Here is an 18,305-nt window from a genome sequence, read left to right as displayed (position 1 = left end):
ACGGTGCAGACATAAAGCGAAAAAACAAATTCTCTGATATGTGGTGTTTAAATCAGTAAGCATTCACAAGAAGCAGAAAGCACACTGAAATGATAAGTGGGAATGTCTCTACATGGTTTCATTGAATTTTTTTTTCATTCTAATACCCATTTCTCATTTTTGGCCCACACTTTTCAAAACTACTGATTCCTTAAAGAAGAATCTTGTGGTTTATTTCAATAAGTTCTGTTGAAAAGGTTAAAGATCTTTCAAGACAAGAAGGTGTTTTTTTCAAAAGCAGTTTCTGAAACAAAAACTGATGGACTACATGGACCCATCTGTCTTTTAACTTTTATTGATAGATCAATTATTTTTTAGCAGAACACCACATACACAGTAGTCAGACGTTTTCATTTTCATTCATTTAATTATTCTATTTCTTCATGTTTTTTTTTTTTTTTTGACTATTTATCATCTTGATTGCTTATACTGTTGAGGCTGATGCCCATCCAGGGTGGTCTTTGCCTCATATTGCAAGTTAACCCTGGGCTGGTCAACCCCCAATCACAGGACAGACATGAAGAGACAAACAACCCTGCACACTCACATGTAGGGCCAATTTAGAGTCACCAGTTAAGCAAACATGCCTGTCATTGGACTGTGGGAGGAAACCAGATGTAAAAACCTATGCATGAATGGGAAGAACATACAACTCAACACAGAAAGGTAGGGTTTCAAACCAGGAGCCCTCTTTCTATGAGGCTAGTGTGCTTACCACTGCATCACCGTGAAGCCCTATTGCAGGTGTTAATATGGGTCAGAGTCATGAGCCCACTGTATTTTCTGTCTTTTAGCTTGTGTTTTTGAGAGCTAAGGCTCACTCCTCTTCAGCATTGTGGCGGAGTGAACAAATGTGTTATACAGGGGGAGTGACATAATGGGGGGTAAATGCATTAGAGCAGAAGGCAAAATGATTTTGGATTTTATAGAAAATCTGTTCATATTTGTGATTTTTTTTTTGGAACCAGTTTCAAACCAGTATACCCAAGAAGTCTCCTGAGAGGTACCAAGTAAAATCGGTGCAACTTTGTGGTGTGCAAATCAAGACAGACACACACATAGACCTGCTACCTATACTTAGTATGATCTACAAAGTGTGCTATAATTAACATACAACCAGAGTTATGCATGCTGTTTTGTCTCTGGTCTGGACTTGCAGTGGTAGTCAATCAAAGGCAGCTTAAACTAACTTCTTCTGTGATTTCCTTTAAATGGTACCATCATTAATAACCAAAAAAACAACATGCTATGTTTCAGGAGGCCAGTGATCACAATCATAAGGTGAAGGAAGTGAGGAACTACATAAAATTGAAATTTATCACACCAGGACCAGGATGTACATCTTAGGGCCAGCTGGCTGGGCCAAGATCAGCTGTCATGTCTCCATGTACCGCATGCACAATAAGGCTGAAAGCAGCCCCAACTAATGAGTGAGTAATGTGAATCCAAATTTGTGTCTGAATCGGCTGGAAACTACACAGTGTACATCAAGTAAAGCAAATTTGTATTTGGTAGATTATTTCTTTGTTGAAACAATGCTTCTTGGCAATAAATCTTATACTATTAGAAAGCCTTGTCTTGTTTCCACAGACTTCAATCATCAAATCCATCAAACAACAACAGACAAGAGTCAGTAGCACAATAAGTTGTTTGGCATTGGCAGAAATTTGGCAAAATTTTCATGGGTGCAACCCACATACACAGCACTGCTGCTCATCCCACAGATGCATGATCCTTACAAGTGTGGCACCATTTTAAAGGGAAATAAACAGACTTTCCAACAGTGTAACATTTACTGCCAAGAAGTATTGTTACAACAAATAGTTTTGTAGTATTTCTAGTGAGGCAGGGCAATCTATTGTCATTTAAATTGGCCAGCTGCACTTTTTAAAATGCAGAGGGTGCAATATTTCTTTAACCTGAAATGTGTTTCAAATATCAGTTTAATACATTTTACTTCTGCATCAGAGATGCTATGCTCTACACATAATGCAAAAATTTAAGCATACATTTGTTTGTAAAACAGTCACCAAATTTTTTCCTGTTTGTGCTTGCATATGTTTTTCTAAACTAAAATGAGAATGATGTAAAAATTAACATTCATTTCAATTCAATTCATATTAAATCTGCAATCTGAATTCAATTGATCTCAATTAGAATTTTTTTCAAAATCATTCATCCCTAGTTTAAGCCACCTATTATCATGTTGGTTGTAGTATAGACTGAGTTATTGCTCTCAACTGTTCAGAAATACATACGATGAGGAACATAAAAAGTAATTGCATATTATAAATTGCGTCCCCAAACCCTAGTTTTTAGTCTGTAACACTGCAGTTTACTTTGTCATTACTGTCTAATTAGTCAAAAGTCTTTGACCCTTGAGCTAAATGAATTAAGCCCAGATAAACAGCAAGTAAGGAGCTGTGTTAATATGTCTAGCACTAGTTTTCATGACAGAAATGAATGGAAAAAGATGCTACAGTGCCTTGGCTTGAAACAAAAAGCCCATTTAGAGATATCATGTGTTTTCTTGAAGCTGTCAGATTTGGCTGCTAGTCTAAGCTATGCCAAAGCTGAAATCAATCCATTCTATTTGAAGCAACACTGTCCCTTCTTTTTGTCATCCTGCTAATCTCCAAACCCAATAACAACTACTAAAAAGAGATGGACATATCTAGAAACTGTAAAGTAAATTGGAATGCAACTCAATAGAGACAGGATTCTCAATACACAACATTTATTAAAAGCAGGTAATGAGCAAGTATAACAAAATGAACTGGTCAAATTCTCCACTCTCAGTCTGCAGAAGTATTGTGTGTTTGTTTTGCTTGGGTGTGTAGAAGTGTAACAGTGTTTCAGAGCAGAAAATGACCTGAATACGTGCACCCAATGTGAGGTCAGTTTTTTACTCTTCTTTCATTCTCAGGGTGGTTACCTGTCTGTCTACCAGTCTACATGGCTTCCTGTGCGGTCAAAATTTTTTAAATGACCTTTCACACAAATACCATGACAGTGCTCTGTTGTCAGATGCTAAACTCCCTGTTTCCTAACCACTCTGTACTTGGTAACTTTGTGCTTCAGCATGTCTTTTTTTCCATTTGTCACTGCAGCGATGTCTGTGAAACTTTCCCCTGTGCTGAGAGAAGAGCTGAGTCAGCCCTACCAACCTCAGCACCTCTTCTGCTCCATCCTCTCTTCAGTGTATCTTCACACTACCACATCCTGCACGCACACACACAGAGATAACACGGTCTTGCAGATGTTTGTTTCAAAACTTTAAATCTGCATCTGTTATGTGTGTGCTGCATGTCTGTGGTTTGTCTAAAGCTGGCTGAGCGTTTGCACAGTTTGTCTACCAAATAAGCAATCTGCTCTCATGTTTGTGATAAAAAACAAACTTTATTCAAACTTCAAACTATGCAGCATATTATAAAAAAGAACAATAACCTGAATATCAGATACTTATCACACTACAGCTACTTGTTGCTGTGTCAAATGTGATTCAAATACATTCATTGACAACAGAATAATTTAGATTATATATTTATATATATATATATATATATATTAATACAAGGGATGCATAATCATAATCAAAGCATATTCTGTAAATAGAATCCAATCACATTGTAGGACTGAGGTGTTCCTCTTAAGTCGATATCATAAAGGCCCCCAGCAGGTTGTCAGCAGTTGCTTGAAGCTTCTTCTCTTTACTGTCAAGTCTGACAAAAACTTTATCTCCTTCCTCCAGGTGAAAGATCCCCGCCAGGAAACTGTTCCATAATTCCTCCCCATGTGGAGGAGTCTCATCTAGAGAAGTCTCATCTGAAGATCTGGGAGTCCAGCAGTGAATTCTAGGAAACATATGGAGAAAAAAAAAGTCACACGACAAATTTATGGCATCATTACTTAGACAGCACTAATTTCAGTCAACTAAAAGGCAACTGAAATTTACAGTCAAAAAGTCAAGTCAAGCCAAGTAAGCAGTAAGTTTTGAAAATGGCTTCCAGTGGTCAAAGTCTGAAATCAGCACCATTTTGATAGTCATGTAAACCGGCAACATGCATTTCCTCTGAAAATGGAGACTTTACTGTTCCAGTCTGTAGCCATGCATGAGTAGGTGGACTGAACCAACATTTGCCAGCTCATCCCTGGCATAAAACCATGTCATAACATAAGAGCATCTTAAATCCAGCTGGTGCACCTCAGAGGCAGAGTTACCGTAAATGAAACAAGAGACAAGAAATATCAGCAGTGAAAGTGGCAGATGGCCTCAGGAGTTTTGACAGCTCTGAAAGCATGTTGAAAGCAACATGCAGGCAGCTAACTCTCTTCAGACACAACCCTAAAATCAGCTGGTGTGCTCAGCTCAGGACAGGATGACATTATGTGTGTAACTGTCAACCAACACATCTCCTCTGTTTGGATTCAATACTATGGACACTCTGCACCAACACTAACGCAAATGAGCCCACAAACACACACACAACTAAATGGCTTTGGCATATCTTGACTTCAGGTAGCTCACAGGTGGGTCTGTTATTTGATGTGTTTAAAATTTAGCAATTAAAATGAGCTATTCTGCTCATTTCAGTATTTTTGCTTTGACTTTTATGTTGATAAATGTGAAAATAAATAAACTAATAAGTAGTTCTAAACTGGGTTCATTGGATCAAGTTGAGTAAGCCCAGTTACGTCAAGCTAAGTTAAGTTAAATTAAGTTTGTTTAATTTCAGTTAAGTTGTAGTCAAGTTAAATCAAGTTGAGCTAAGTACAGGTAAATTATGTTGGCTTAAGCCAAAGTTTAGTTATCTCAGGTAAAGGTAAGCTTGGTTTTGTTATATCTAATTTTGATGTAGTTTTGAGTTTAGTTTAGAGTAGTGTGGTTTTAGTTTAGTTTTGGTAGATTGATTAAGTTTAGTTTCATTTAGTTTGAGTTGGATTGAGTTAAGTTGAGTCTGATTTAGTTTAGTTTGCTTTAGTTGAGTTGGGTTGGGTTTGGTTTATTCTGTTTCATTTTATATTATTTTAGTTACATTTATCTACTTTATTAATTAGAAACACACAAAAAAAAAAAAAAAAAACAGAAAATAAAATAGAATATATGAAGAAAACAAAATTAAAAAGCTAAAAATGTTGAGCAAAAAAAAAACAGAAATACAAAATGCTAAACTTGCAACATTCATAACAAACTGGGGGTTTTACAGATGTTTTTCACTCAATATAAACTTTTTTAAAGCTGAGTGTATAATAATGCAACAGTCTGTTAACAAGTCAGCACCACTTAGCTGAAGTAGCACTGTTGCTAGCTTCACTAGCGGCCAAAATTAGAGGTACATGTTATTTTGACAGATTTCTCATCCTCAGCCATCGTCTTTCTTTACTTTATCTCTCCTCTTCCCTTAAGTGCACTGATCAACTTCTTTTTGCCCAGTGCACTGTGTAAACATTCGATTTCAATTTGTCTTTATCTGACCATCTTGCTCTTGCTTCTACAAGGGGATCAAAGAGTAATATAAAAGAAAAACAAACTTAGACTGGTGTCAGATGTTTCAGGCTTCATCAATAACCTTTTCAATTAATGATAAATTAATGATAAAAATGCAGTATTCACAGTTTTTAGCAGAATAATGAGCCATTCTGAGTGGCCTAAACAACCCATAATTGGGTGGCCCTTTGACATCTACCCAGATTCCAGATGGCCAGCCCCTCATTGGTGTAGGTGTGATAGATATTTGTAAATGTCCTTTATGAAGATAGTGTCCAGATGTCATAAAAAGGCAGTCTTAAAATACAGAATCACCTGGGAAACCTAGCGTTCACACGTAAAAAAGTTCTTTGATAGAACTGATCAAATCAATGCACAGATGCGAAGCAACAAACACAGCGCACATGTGTAACTTTAGAGGAAGGAAGGAAAGGGTGGAACCCTGACAAACCTTTTTGATTTCATAAGTTGTATAGGTTTGCCATACGCTTTGGTGTCTTTGAAGACCTCATGCTGGAAAAAAGAGCAGTCTTCAGCATCTAAAGTCACTTTGGAGTAGAGGTAGTAGTAGCCTTCCTTCTCCACCAGCAACCGCCCGTCTCTGTAGCTCATGTTGCGGGTGACTGTTTCCCCACCATCGTTTATCCACTGTACCACATTGTCCTCATCTAAAATTGAGTTGGCTCCTGTGTTAAGATGAGAGGATGGGAGAAAAGGGTTGTCGGATCAGAGAAGATGAAGAAAACTAGCACAAATCAAAGTCGTATTGAATATTTAGAGAGTTCTCACCCATCAGGTGAGCAAAGGGTCTCTGCTGGACCTCCTGTGCAGGTGCTCCCACTTTTGAAGTGTCGTTGGATCCTGTTCAGAAAATACATTTTTTAATCAATCACTGCAAAATTCTACAGTTCTGTTTAAATTTCACAATTTTAAAGTGTTTTGAGATCGTAAATTACCCTTTGATGACAAAACAGATTTTATTTTGTTGGTTAAATCATTACTCAAAGTAAATATGAAATAACATAATTTGTTTTAAGCTTTTCTAGCCAGGAAGCATCTTGTGTATAATGTAAGGTAAATTTATTGCTAACTAGAAAAGCTCTCGGAGAGCACAGACCTCCGCCATTAGCCCTATCTCCCAATAGTAAAGAATCCTTTAAAAAATTCCTGGATCCAGACGGTGATCCAGATCACTCCCAAAATCTAGTCAGTTCTTCCTTATGCCATTTCTGGCATTTCCTGAAAATTTAATCAAAATCCATCCATAACTTTTTGAGTTGCCAACAAACTAACAAACTAACAAACTAACAAACCCTGTTTATCACATAACTTCCTTGGTGGAGGTAATAATAGAGAGTGGCTCATTACCTTTATGTCCAACCTGACTCAGTGTGATGCCTCCCTGAAACACATTAAAACAGAATAATAGAGCTACAAATGCCAGAACACATCAGACAAGAAAGACCACATTGTGGTCCATAACTTAAAACAAAACACATTTGTGTTCCATGCCTACCTTTAGGCTCGATAAAATGGGACCTGACAGGTTCTGGCTGAAAGGATGAGACATGTGGTGGGAAAATGCCTGCAGGGAGAGTGAAGGCAATGAGAAAGAGGGATTAAGAATTGAGTAATAATCTCTGTTATGGCTTGTGTGTGCAGAATGTCAATGGTTGAGGAGCAAACAAGTTCAGGAAGTGTCAGCCTCCTAAAAACCTACAACTTGTAGTAACTCTGTGACTGTTGAGTGGTCATCAGAGTGACTCTGTGACTGTTGAGTGGTCATCAGAGTCACTCCATGACTGCTGAGTGGTCATCAGAGTAACTCTGTGAAGGTTGAGTGGTCATCAGAGTGACTCCCTGACTGTTGAGGGGTCATCAGAGTAACTCTGTGACTGTTGAGTGGTCATCAGAGTGACTCTGTGACTGTTCAGTGGTCATCAGAGTAACTCTGTGACTGTTGAGTGGTTATCAGAGTAACTCTGTGACCTCTCAGTGGTCATCAGAGTAACTGTGTGACTGTTAAGTGGTCATCACAGTGAGTCTGTGACTGTTGAGTGGTCATCAGAGTGACTCTGTGACTGTTGAATGGTCATCAGAGTGACTCTGTGACTGTTGAGTGGTCATCGGAGTCGCTCCATGACTGTTGAGGGGTCATCAGAGTAACTCTGTGACTGTTGAGTGGTCATCAGAGTGACTGTGTAATTGTTGAGTGGTCATCAGAGTGACTCCATGACTGTTGAGTGGTCATCAGAGTGACTCCATGACTGTTGAGTGGTCATCATGGTGACCATGACTGTTGAGTAGTCATCAGATTTACTCTGTGACTGTTGAGGGGTCATCAGAGTAACTCTGTGACTATTGCGAGGTCGTCAGAGTGACTGTGACCTCTCAGTGGTCATCAGAGTGACTCCATGACTGTTGAGTGGTCATCATGGTGACTGTGACTGTTGAGTAGTCATCAGATTGACTCTGTGACTGTTGAGTGGTCATCAGAGTGACTCTGTGACTGTTGAGTGGTCATCAGAGTAACTCTGTGACTGTTGAGTGGTCATTGTGGTGCCTGTGACTGTTGAGTGATCATCAAAGTGACTCTGTGACTGTTGACTGGTCATCAGAGTAACTCTGTGACTGTTGAGTGGTTATCAGAGTAACTCTGTGTCCTCTCAGGGGTCATCAGAGTGACTCTGTGACTGTTAAGTGGTCATAAGAGTGACTCTGTGACTGTTGAGTGGTCATTAGAGTGACTCTGTAACTGTTGAGTGGTCATCAGAGTGACTGTGTGACTGTTGAGTGGTCATCAGAGTAAGTCTGTGACTGTTGAGTGGTCATCAGAGTGACTGGGTGTCCTTTGAGTGGTCATCAGAGTGACTGTGTGACTGTTGAGTTGTCATCAGAGTGACTCTGTGACTGCTGAGTGGTCATCAGAGTAACTCTGTGACTGTTGATTGGTCATCGTGGTGACTGTGACTGTTGAGTGGTCATCAGAGTGACTCTGTGACTGTTGAGTGGTCATCAGAGTAACTCTGTGACTGTTGAGTGGTTATCAGAGTGACTCTGTGACCTCTCAGTGGTCATCAGAGTGACTGTGTGACTGTTGAGTGGTTATCAGAGTAACTCTGTGACCTCTCAGTGGTCATCAGAGTGACTGTGTGACTGTTGAGTGGTCATCAGAGTGACTCTGTGACTGTTCAGTGGTCATCAGAGTAACTCTGTGACTGTTGAGTGGTTATCAGAGTAACTCTGTGACCTCTCAGTGGTCATCAGAGTAACTGTGTGACTGTTAAGTGGTCATCACAGTGAGTCTGTGACTGTTGAGTGGTCATCAGAGTGACTCTGTGACTGTTGAATGGTCATCAGAGTAACTCTGTGACTGTTGATTGGTCATCGTGGTGACTGTGACTGTTGAGTGGTCATCAGAGTGACTCTGTGACTGTTGAGTGGTCATCAGAGTAACTCTGTGACTGTTGAGTGGTCATCAGAGTTACTCAGTGACTGTTGAGTGGTCATCAGAGTGACTCCATGACTGTTGAGTGGTCATCATGGTGACCATGACTGTTGAGTAGTCATCAGATTTACTCTGTGACTGTTGAGGGGTCATCAGAGTAACTCTGTGACTATTGCGAGGTCGTCAGAGTGACTGTGACCTCTCAGTGGTCATCAGAGTGACTCCATGACTGTTGAGTGGTCATCATGGTGACTGTGACTGGTGAGTAGTCATCAGAGTGACTGTGTGACTGTTGAGTGGTCATCAGAGTGACTCTGTGACTGTTGAGCGGTCATTAGAGTGACTCTGTAACTGCTGAGTGGTCACCAGAGTGACTCTGTGACTGTTGAGTGGTAATCAGAGTGACTCTGTGACTATTAAGTGGTCATCAGAGTGACTCTGTGACTGTTGAGTGGTCATCACAGTGACTTGGTGTCCTCTTAATGGTCATCAGAGTGACTCTGACTGTTGAGTGGTCATCAGAGTGACTCTGTGATTTTTGAGTGGTCATCAGAGTTACTCCATGACTGTTGAGTGGTCATCAGAGTGACTCTGTGACTGTTGAGTGGTCATCAGAGTGACTCTGTGACTGTTGAATGGTCATCAGAGTTACTCCATGACTGTTGAGTGGTCATCAGAGTAACTCTGTGTCTGTTGAGTGGTCATCAGAGTGACTCCGTGACTGTTGAGTTGTCATCAGAGTAACTCTGTGACTGTTGAGTGGTCATCAGAGTGAGTCTATGAAGGTTGAGTGGTCATCAGAGTGACTCCGTGACTGTTGAGTTGTCATCAGAGTAACCCTGTGACTGCTGAGTGGTCACCAGAGTAACTCAGTGACTGCTGAGTGGTCACCAAAGTCACTCTGTGACTGTTGAGTGGTCATCAGAGTGACTCTGTGACTGTTGAGTGGTCATCAGAGTGACTGGGTGTCCTCTGAGTGGTGATCAGAGTGACTCTGTGACTGTTGAGTGGTCATCAGAGTGACTCTGTGGCTGCTGAGTGGTCATCAGCGTATTTCTGTGACGGATGAGTTGTCATCAGAGTGACTGTGTGATTGTTGAGTTGTCACCAGAGTGACTCTGTGACTATTGAGTGGTCATCAGAGTAACTCTGTGGCTGTTCAGTGGTCATCAGAGTGACTGTGTGACTGTTGAGTGGCCTTCAGAGTGACTCTGTGACTGTTGAGTGGTTATCAGAGTGACTCTGCGACTGTTGAGTGGTCATCAGAGTGAGTCTGTGACTGTTGAATGGTCCTCAGAGTGACTCTATGACTGTTTATTGATCATCAGAATTACTCTGTGATTTTTGAGTGATCTTTATAGTAACTCTGTGACTGTTGAGTGGTCATCAGAGTAACTGTGACTGTTGAGTAGTCATCAGAGTAGCTCTGTGACTGTTTCGTAGTCATCAGATTGACTCTGTGACAGCTGAGTGGACTTTATAGTAACTCTGACTATTGAGTGGTCATCAGAGTTACTCTGTGACTGTTGAGTGGTCATCAGAATGACTTTGTGACTTTTGATTGGTCTTTATAGTAACTCTGTGACTGTTGAGTGGTCATTAGAGTGACTCTGTGACTTTTGATTGGTCTTTATAGTAAGTCTGTGACTGTTGAGTTGTCTTCATAGTAACTCTGTGACTGTTGAGTGGTCATCAGAGTGACTCTGTGATTGTTGAGTTGTCATCAGAGTAACTCTGTGACTGTTGAGTGGTCATCAGAGTGAGTCTATGAAGGTTGAGTGGTCATCAGAGTGACTCCGTGACTGTTGAGTTGTCATCAGAGTAACCCTGTGACTGCTGAGTGGTCACCAGAGTAACTCAGTGACTGCTGAGTGGTCACCAAAGTCACTCTGTGACTGTTGAGTGGTGATCAGAGTGACTCTGTGACTGTTGAGTGGTCATCAGAGTGACTGGGTGTCCTCTGAGTGGTGATCAGAGTGACTCTGTGACTGTTGAGTGGTCATCAGAGTGACTCTGTGGCTGTTGAGTGGTCATCAGCGTATTTCTGTGACGGTTGAGTTGTCATCAGAGTGACTGTGTGATTGTTGAGTTGTCAACAGAGTGACTCTGTGACTATTGAGTGGTCATCAGAGTAACTCTGTGGCTGTTCAGTGGTCATCAGAGTGACTGTGTGACTGTTGAGTGGCCATCAGAGTGACTCTGCGACTGTTGAGTGGTCATCAGAGTGAGTCTGTGACTGTTGAATGGTCCTCAGAGTGACTCTATGACTGTTTATTGATCATCAGAATTACTCTGTGATTTTTGAGTGGTCTTTATAGTAACTCTCTGACTATTGAGTGGTCATCAGAGTTACTCTGTGACTGTTGAGTGGTCATCAGAATGACTTTGTGACTTTTGATTGGTCTTTATAGTAACTCTGTGACTGTTGAGTGGTCATTAGAGTGACTCTGTGACTTTTGATTGGTCTTTATAGTAAGTCTGTGACTGTTGAGTTGTCTTCATAGTAACTCTGTGACTGTTGAGTGGTCATCAGAGTGACTCTGTGATTGTTGAGTTGTCATCAGAGTGACTCTGTGACTGTTGAGTGGTCATCAGAGAAACTCTGACTCCTTAGTGTTGGTAGAACAGCTACAGTCTTCAGACCACTGACCACCTTGCTGGTTAGTGCATGTCTTCACCCACTTTCTCTTCCTAGACACATTGTAAAAAGAAATCTGGAGAAAATGATGCCACCTTAAGGCAAATTTTTTTTCAATTCTAGTTTTTCTGACAGACTAGACTGGAAATTCTATTATAAATACATATTTTATGTTTTAAAGATAGACCTTGATGATCCACAACAAACTTCCTAAAACAGCCCAATCTGTTTGTGAAAGAATATTTATAGTGTGTCTTTTCAAGAATCACTTAAACAAGAGAAGCATTACTCGAACAAAGGGTATCCAATTAAAGCAGTTAAACCGTACAAAAAGGAGAGCTTCTTAGTGATATTTTGTAACTTTACAGACAGACTATTCAAAGGTCATGCTTAAGGTCTATTTTTAAAGATAAAGTCAGTAAATGTAGAGGGTAAGATTGTATAAAAGTATATTAACAAGGCAGATGTGTAACAAACAGCATTATGAAACAAAAAAGTGAAGCTATATTGTGGGTTTGCTCTTGAGAGAGAAAAAAAGGGAAGTACAACTAGAGAGAAAGAGTCTATCTGTCATTTGTCATGACTGACCTGAAACTTAAAGGGCAAACGGCAGCCCACGCATGTATGTGTTTAGCTGTCCGCTCGTATCGTGTCTGCATATGACGTAGAGCAAGACAGGGAAATTCTCAGCTTAAGGAATTTCCAGTTTTATCCAGGTCTTGAGGTTTCTTTTCCTTCAAACATTCACTCACAATCATGCAAACGTCAGCCTCACCTCTGTTTTTTTGTAGAGATTGTAGATTAAACAACCCTGCACGACAAGTCCAAACATGAGGAGTCCCACCAGCAAGAGCAGCAAATTTTGGCCCGATCTCTCCCACCTCTGTTTCTTCCCCATGGGCACTGAGATGTAGCTGGCTTGGCTGTCCACCACAAACACCTGAGGGTTTGAAGCCACACAGGCCTCTGCCATCCCACCTGTACTCCACCAGAGCTAGGGCCAAAGGTCACAGAGGTGATAAAGGGGCGCTGAAAGAGACAGAGGCAGAGTTACCGTAAATGAAACAAGAGACAAGAAATATCAGCAGTGAAAGTGGCAGATGGCCTCAGGAGTTTTGACAGCTCTGAAAGCATGTTGAAAGCAACATGCAGGCAGCTTCTCAGAAACAGTGATTTCATTATACTCTGCACTCCACAATCACACATACAGACACACAAATATCAAAGAAAAATACCGAACTTTAAACAGATTCAATGAATTTCTAAAAGATTACCTTGGATTTAAACACAAGTCAGATATTCTGCTACAGCTCAGCCAACCATCCAGAAGCAAAGGATACATAAAAATAACACAAGCCGCAATTCAATCCAATATTCAAAGTCAATATTAATTTCTCTGTAAATATTGGCTCCTTTTATGTCTCACCCTCAGAGAGAACAAAATTGATCTGTCCTCCCTCACCTCTTGCCTCTGCTTGCCTGCTCTAAGCTTTCTCTGATGTTGCTTTGGCTCATGAAAGGAGGAAATGAAGATGACATGGGGAAGAGACAAAAAAGGAGAGACAACAGAGGAGAGAGAGTGAGTAGTGTGCATGTGAGTGTGTTTGTGTGCATGGGACACTCCCTACCACTACTACATATACTTATCTTCCTTCAGCTGTCACTTCCTTTTTGCCACTTTTTTCTAAGCTCTCTAACCTCGTTGTGTTAGTCATTTTTAGTTTGTTAATCCTAGCGCTGCTGTTTTGAATCTTGTGCAATAGTTGTATCCATTGCAATGGTTCATTTTGAATCCAGTTGAATCCTGCAGAGCAATGTTACTCTGAGCAAAGTAGAGGTGCTTGTGAAGACTGAGTTTGGGGTCAGGCTGCTAATTTCACACCTGTACCACTGACTGATACCTACAGCTTTGCACTGTAACCCACAGACTCATGATGGTGTGCAGCAGAGTGTTACTAACCTTTAACAGCTATCTTGTTTTTTCTTTAAAGATGAGTTGTATAAAGTACTTTGCAATAGTAATGGCATTAGCCTACAGAAATTTCACTGAGCATTGCCCCTTTAACCCTCTGAGCCCTAAGCTAGTTTGTAACCATTTTGTCTCATTTGGACTTCATGTCTTAAAAAGCTTGTAAACCATCGACCCTGTGGTGCTCAGTAAAGATCTAAATATACCTTAAAGCCAGAGCTTTAAGAATACATGCCCTGCAGTAATGTCACTTGAGTTTTTGAAAATTATGAGACTATAAAGGAAAAAGAAAAAACTAAACTGAAATGAAATTATTTTTATGTGAGACACAGTAATCTACAATGACTAAGACTGTTTCATGCACAAACTTTTTCTCCCATCTCCTGGGGACTAAAAAGTGAAAAAAAATCATCCTGTGACAAAAAGTCTTCAGAATATTCTCATATGTACAAAAATGTCCTTGTACTCTTTTATATTGGCTCATTATTAGCCATTATTCAAAGCAGTTCCTGTCTGCAGTGACACAGAAGGCCACACCTCACCCTCTCTGTCTCTAGATTATGAGCCTTTCAGGCCGTCTCCTCCAGGATCTAAGGGCACATTCACACCAGAGCTGTTTGGTCCGCTTTAAACAAACTCTGGTCCGTTTTCCCAGATAGTCCGGTTCAGTACTCGAGTTGAGGGGGATGGCATCCCCCCTGAAATAAAAATGGTCAAAATCATCCCCCTTCTAAAACGGTCATCCCCCCTTTCCATCCCTTGAGCCATTTTTACCAATGAATGTGGAAATATTACTGCTATTTTAACACAGGAAATATTACCACCATTTCAACATTTAGGGGGTCTTGCTCACAGGGCTTGACATTTACACTCGCCAACTAGCCAAATGCGGGTGGATTTTGGCCGTGGCGGGTAGCAGCTGTATGATAAATATAATCGAGGTGATGTAGATACAATGTTGACAGAACAAAAACTTTACCTGGCCGTTACGTTAGTAAATCAACCCCTCACGATATCTATTTTTGGAAATCAGCACCATCCGTGATCAATGAGGTGCGTGCTGAGTGTGCTCGCTCTCCCATTCTCTCTCTCTCTCTCTCTCTGTCTCTCCTGAGCAGCACAGAAACTCTAATCATGTGTGGCCTGTATATCCACCTGTTATTCTAGAACCTCTCTTGTCAAAAGTCAGCTTCTACTATCCTTTAGTTTGTGAATTTATGGTAAAACTCCGTAGAGCTCCCGCGCTGGTTCTGTTTGACGTCGTAGAACTTCCTCGCGCTGATCAGCTGTTTTAAAATCAGATCGCGGGTGAAAACAAATAAAGAAAACGTAGGAATATTTTAAGGTGATATAATAAAATAAAGCCTACTGATAATGACACAGAAACAGAAACATAGTGAGAAAGATACAGAAGCAAAACGGATGAGCTGCTGTGTGACGGAAGGGGAGGGTGCAGGGGTGTGTTTAAGGGGGGGTGAAGGGGGCAAGATCACTGGTTTATGCCAGTTTCATTCTGAGGGAAAAACCCCAATAAAACAGAGCTAAAAAAAAAATGGGGGATTGATGTTATGATGAAAATAACTCTTGAAAAAGTCAGATAGACATTAAAAATATTATCTTTATTATTGCAACAAGGAATATGATCATTGAAAGCTCACAAAAATGTGAGAAAAATGGTCAAAAGCAGGGAAAACATGGCAAAAAATGAGTGTAAAAGTAACTTAAATGGGCAAAAATGAGAGAAAAGGGGTCAAAAAGCAGGCAAAAACAGCGAAAAATAAGTGTAAACATGACTAAAATGGGCAAAACTGTGAGAAAAATGGTCAAAAAGCAGCAAAAACATGGCAAAAATAAGTGTAAAGGTAACTTAAATGGGCAAAAATTAGAGAAAAAAGTCTAAAAGTAGGAAAAACAGCAATATAAGAGTATAAAAGTAACTTAAATGGGCAAAAATGGGAGAAAAGGGGTCAAAAAGCAGCAAAAACATGTCAAAAAATAAGTGTAAAAGTGACTAAAATTGGGCAAAACTGTGAGAAAAATGGGGGGGGGGGGGGGATTCTGGACCTCACTTATTTTGAAACGCTGGCTACAGCCCTGACCTTCCCCCCTGATTTTTTTTTACAACTCGACTACTGGTCTGGTTTGTTTGGAGTGGTGTGAAGCTCACATGAGCTCTGGTGCAGACCAAACGAGTGGATCATGGTCTGCTTGAAAACAGGGGGTCTCGGTCCGTTTGAGGTGTGAAAGCAAAGCGGACCAACTTGTGAACTAAAGGCAGGAAGTGGCATAAAGCATAATGATATAGGCTACAGATTTATATGTGATTTAATACATTCAAATCTGTTCAATACATGTCGGTGCCTCACTTGGTGTCTGTGTAGCCATAGCAACATGTCGTAGTCAGTGCTGATTTATTCGTCTTATGTAAAGGATAACATGCTGGACAGCTCACCACCTCGCTGGCTGCTTGTAATGCCCCAATGCAAAAAAAAGAGACTCCAAGACAGTATGAATTCTGTGCTTTTTCATTGTTTGTGTGGGGAAAAAAAATGGCGGAAGAAGATGGATTTCCTGTTTCATCTTCTTCTACACCTTCTTTTCTTCTTGGTTGCTGTTGTGTGATGATAGCGCCCCTAACGGGCTGTCTATCAGGTGTGAAAATGACCTAAGCGTACTGACGTGCAGTTTGGCAACAGCCTGCCACTAGTCATATTGTGGGAAAACAATATGGTGGCTTATGCTACGCTGATGGCAGAAATGATCAAGGGAAAAATGGATAAAAAGATGTTCAAGATTGGAGTTACTAGTGTGGATTTAATCTCTAAAGACCCTGAAGAATCAAGCAAGTTCCAGGCTTGCTAAAAAGCCTCCATAAGGTCTATGAAGATATGTATTCATCAGGACGGCACATTGGAGGGCCTCCAGAAGGACCAAGTATTATTTCATTTTAAATAACCTGTGTGTCATGATCCAAGTTCTGATTTGTTGGGTTATGAGTTTTTCTAGTGTATTTCCTGTGTTTAGTTTTGATCCCTCGTGTTTTCCTTGTTCTGTGATTTCCATGTTTTTAGTTTTACATTGTACTTAGGTTTTCTAGTTTGTATATTTCTGGTGTTTAGTTCTTAGATGTTATCTGTAGCCCTTGTGTTTCCTTTGTTCAGCTTTTAGTGTTTAGTTCAGTTCATTTAGTGTTTTATATAGTCTTTGTGTTTCTGTGTATTTTGGGCTTTTGTTTGTTTCCATGTGTGTGGTTTTTTATTGTATTAAGTAATTCCCTATGTTCCATGTTTAGGTTTTCCCTTGTGTTTCATGTGTAGTAATCCATGTATTTCATGTCTAGTTTATTCCCCTGTTTCATGTTCAGTTTTTGCTCCTTCTGTTTTATGTTTAGTTAATTCCCTGTTTCATGTTAAGTTTCCCTGTGCTTCTTGTTTTGTTGTTTTATGTTTAGTTAATTCCTGTGTCTCATGTTTAGTTTTACTCCCTGTGTTTCCTTTGTTCAGCTTCTAGTGTTTAGTTTTGTCATTCAGTCCTCATGTGCTTCTTGTGTTAGGTTCCATGTTTCCTGTTTTACTTTGTAGTTTGCCTTCCCTTGTGTGTGATTCCAGTTTTGCTTCCTGCCTGAGTTTCCCTCCACTGTGATTACCTTCACCAGTTCCACCTGTGTCTGATTGTCCACACCTGTTCTCTGTTGTTAATCACTCCCTGTGCATTTAAGCTCTCTGTCTCCCTGTGTCTGTCGGTTCATTGTTGATGTCCTCACCATGCCTGTACTCCTCGTGCCTTCCTTGGATTTTGTTTTGTTTCTTTGATTTTGATTTTGATTACAGTGTTTTAGTTGTAATTAAGTTCTTTTGTTAATTAAATCAGTTATTTGGTTTGATCTGCATTTGGGTTCTCCTGTTTGAGTTTTTGCCTGAACCTGCGACACTGTGTCTTTTCAAGTTGTATACGACGATGTCGGTCTCAGTGGGGTATTTGGTCTGTAGTTGGGTAAGCTGTAGTAATTTTCTAAAGCAAATAATCTTAATCTGGTTGAACACACATTTAAACTACATTTAGTCAACCAGTCCATGGTAAAGAAAACACCCAGAACACAGAAAAAAACAGCATTATTTATTTAAGAGGTGGAGACAATGTCAACAGTTAAACAAAGGGAAATTTGTTTGCAGAATTTGACTGATTTTAGCAATGCTAGCACTGCTCACTTTCTATCCTGGCAGATTAATGTTCAGTTGCTGTGCTGAATGTGGTTATATACTACTTTGATTATACAGGAGTTCTGACACAGCCTGCGTACTGTTATTCCTGTTTTCTGGGTAAAAATGGTTCTGTTTTTATGATATGTTGTTTCAAAACAGCTCTTTAGTTTGGCTTTTCAAATGGGATGTTAGATAACGACAAAGGATATGAGAAAGGACACACGCATTTAAACAGGAAAGAGTGATGATGAATCATCATTTCTCGGTTTCTCACCCCACAAGGTTTATGTGGTTGATGTTTCAATTAAAGGCATGTTTGTGACAAAATAAGGATTTTTTTATTTTATATGTTAAAGGGGCGCAGCTAGCATCTTAGCTCAGTACTAGACTTCTCAAGACTCTTGACTCCCTTCATTTGGCTGGGCGACACTACACGCTAGAAGTTCTGGACTGAGTATTTATGATATTGATTGTATTCAATGTATGTATACATTTTCTGATGATTGCAGTGTACAGATCCA

General features: G+C 40.2%; 1 protein-coding gene across 3 annotated transcripts; it reads right to left on the bottom strand.

Annotated features, from left to right (window-relative positions):
* Positions 1-2,957: 2,957 nt before the first annotated feature.
* Positions 2,958-13,131, bottom strand: LOC121508000 (tumor necrosis factor ligand superfamily member 14-like). Of its 3 annotated transcripts, none has more exons than XM_041784448.1 (7): positions 13,076-13,124; positions 12,389-12,642; positions 7,044-7,112; positions 6,896-6,929; positions 6,317-6,388; positions 5,979-6,213; positions 2,958-3,893 (listed from the first exon to the last, which is right to left on the bottom strand). In XM_041784448.1, exons 2-7 carry the CDS (start codon positions 12,584-12,586, stop codon positions 3,689-3,691), a joined length of 813 nt encoding a protein of 270 aa, XP_041640382.1. In that variant the 5' UTR covers positions 12,587-12,642; positions 13,076-13,124; the 3' UTR covers positions 2,958-3,688. The 3 variants fall into 3 exon arrangements, with proteins under 3 accessions (XP_041640382.1, XP_041640381.1, XP_041640380.1); XM_041784447.1 differs by having other exon boundaries at positions 13,040-13,118; XM_041784446.1 differs by having other exon boundaries at positions 2,960-3,893; positions 12,888-13,131.
* Positions 13,132-18,305: the final 5,174 nt, after the last annotated feature.

The sequence above is a fragment of the Cheilinus undulatus genome, linkage group 4 (assembly GCF_018320785.1).
Source record: "Cheilinus undulatus linkage group 4, ASM1832078v1, whole genome shotgun sequence".
Classification (NCBI taxonomy): Eukaryota; Metazoa; Chordata; class Actinopteri; order Labriformes; family Labridae; genus Cheilinus; species Cheilinus undulatus.
Note: the sequence above shows the minus strand (reverse complement) of the source record. Positions and strands in the feature narration are given on the sequence as shown.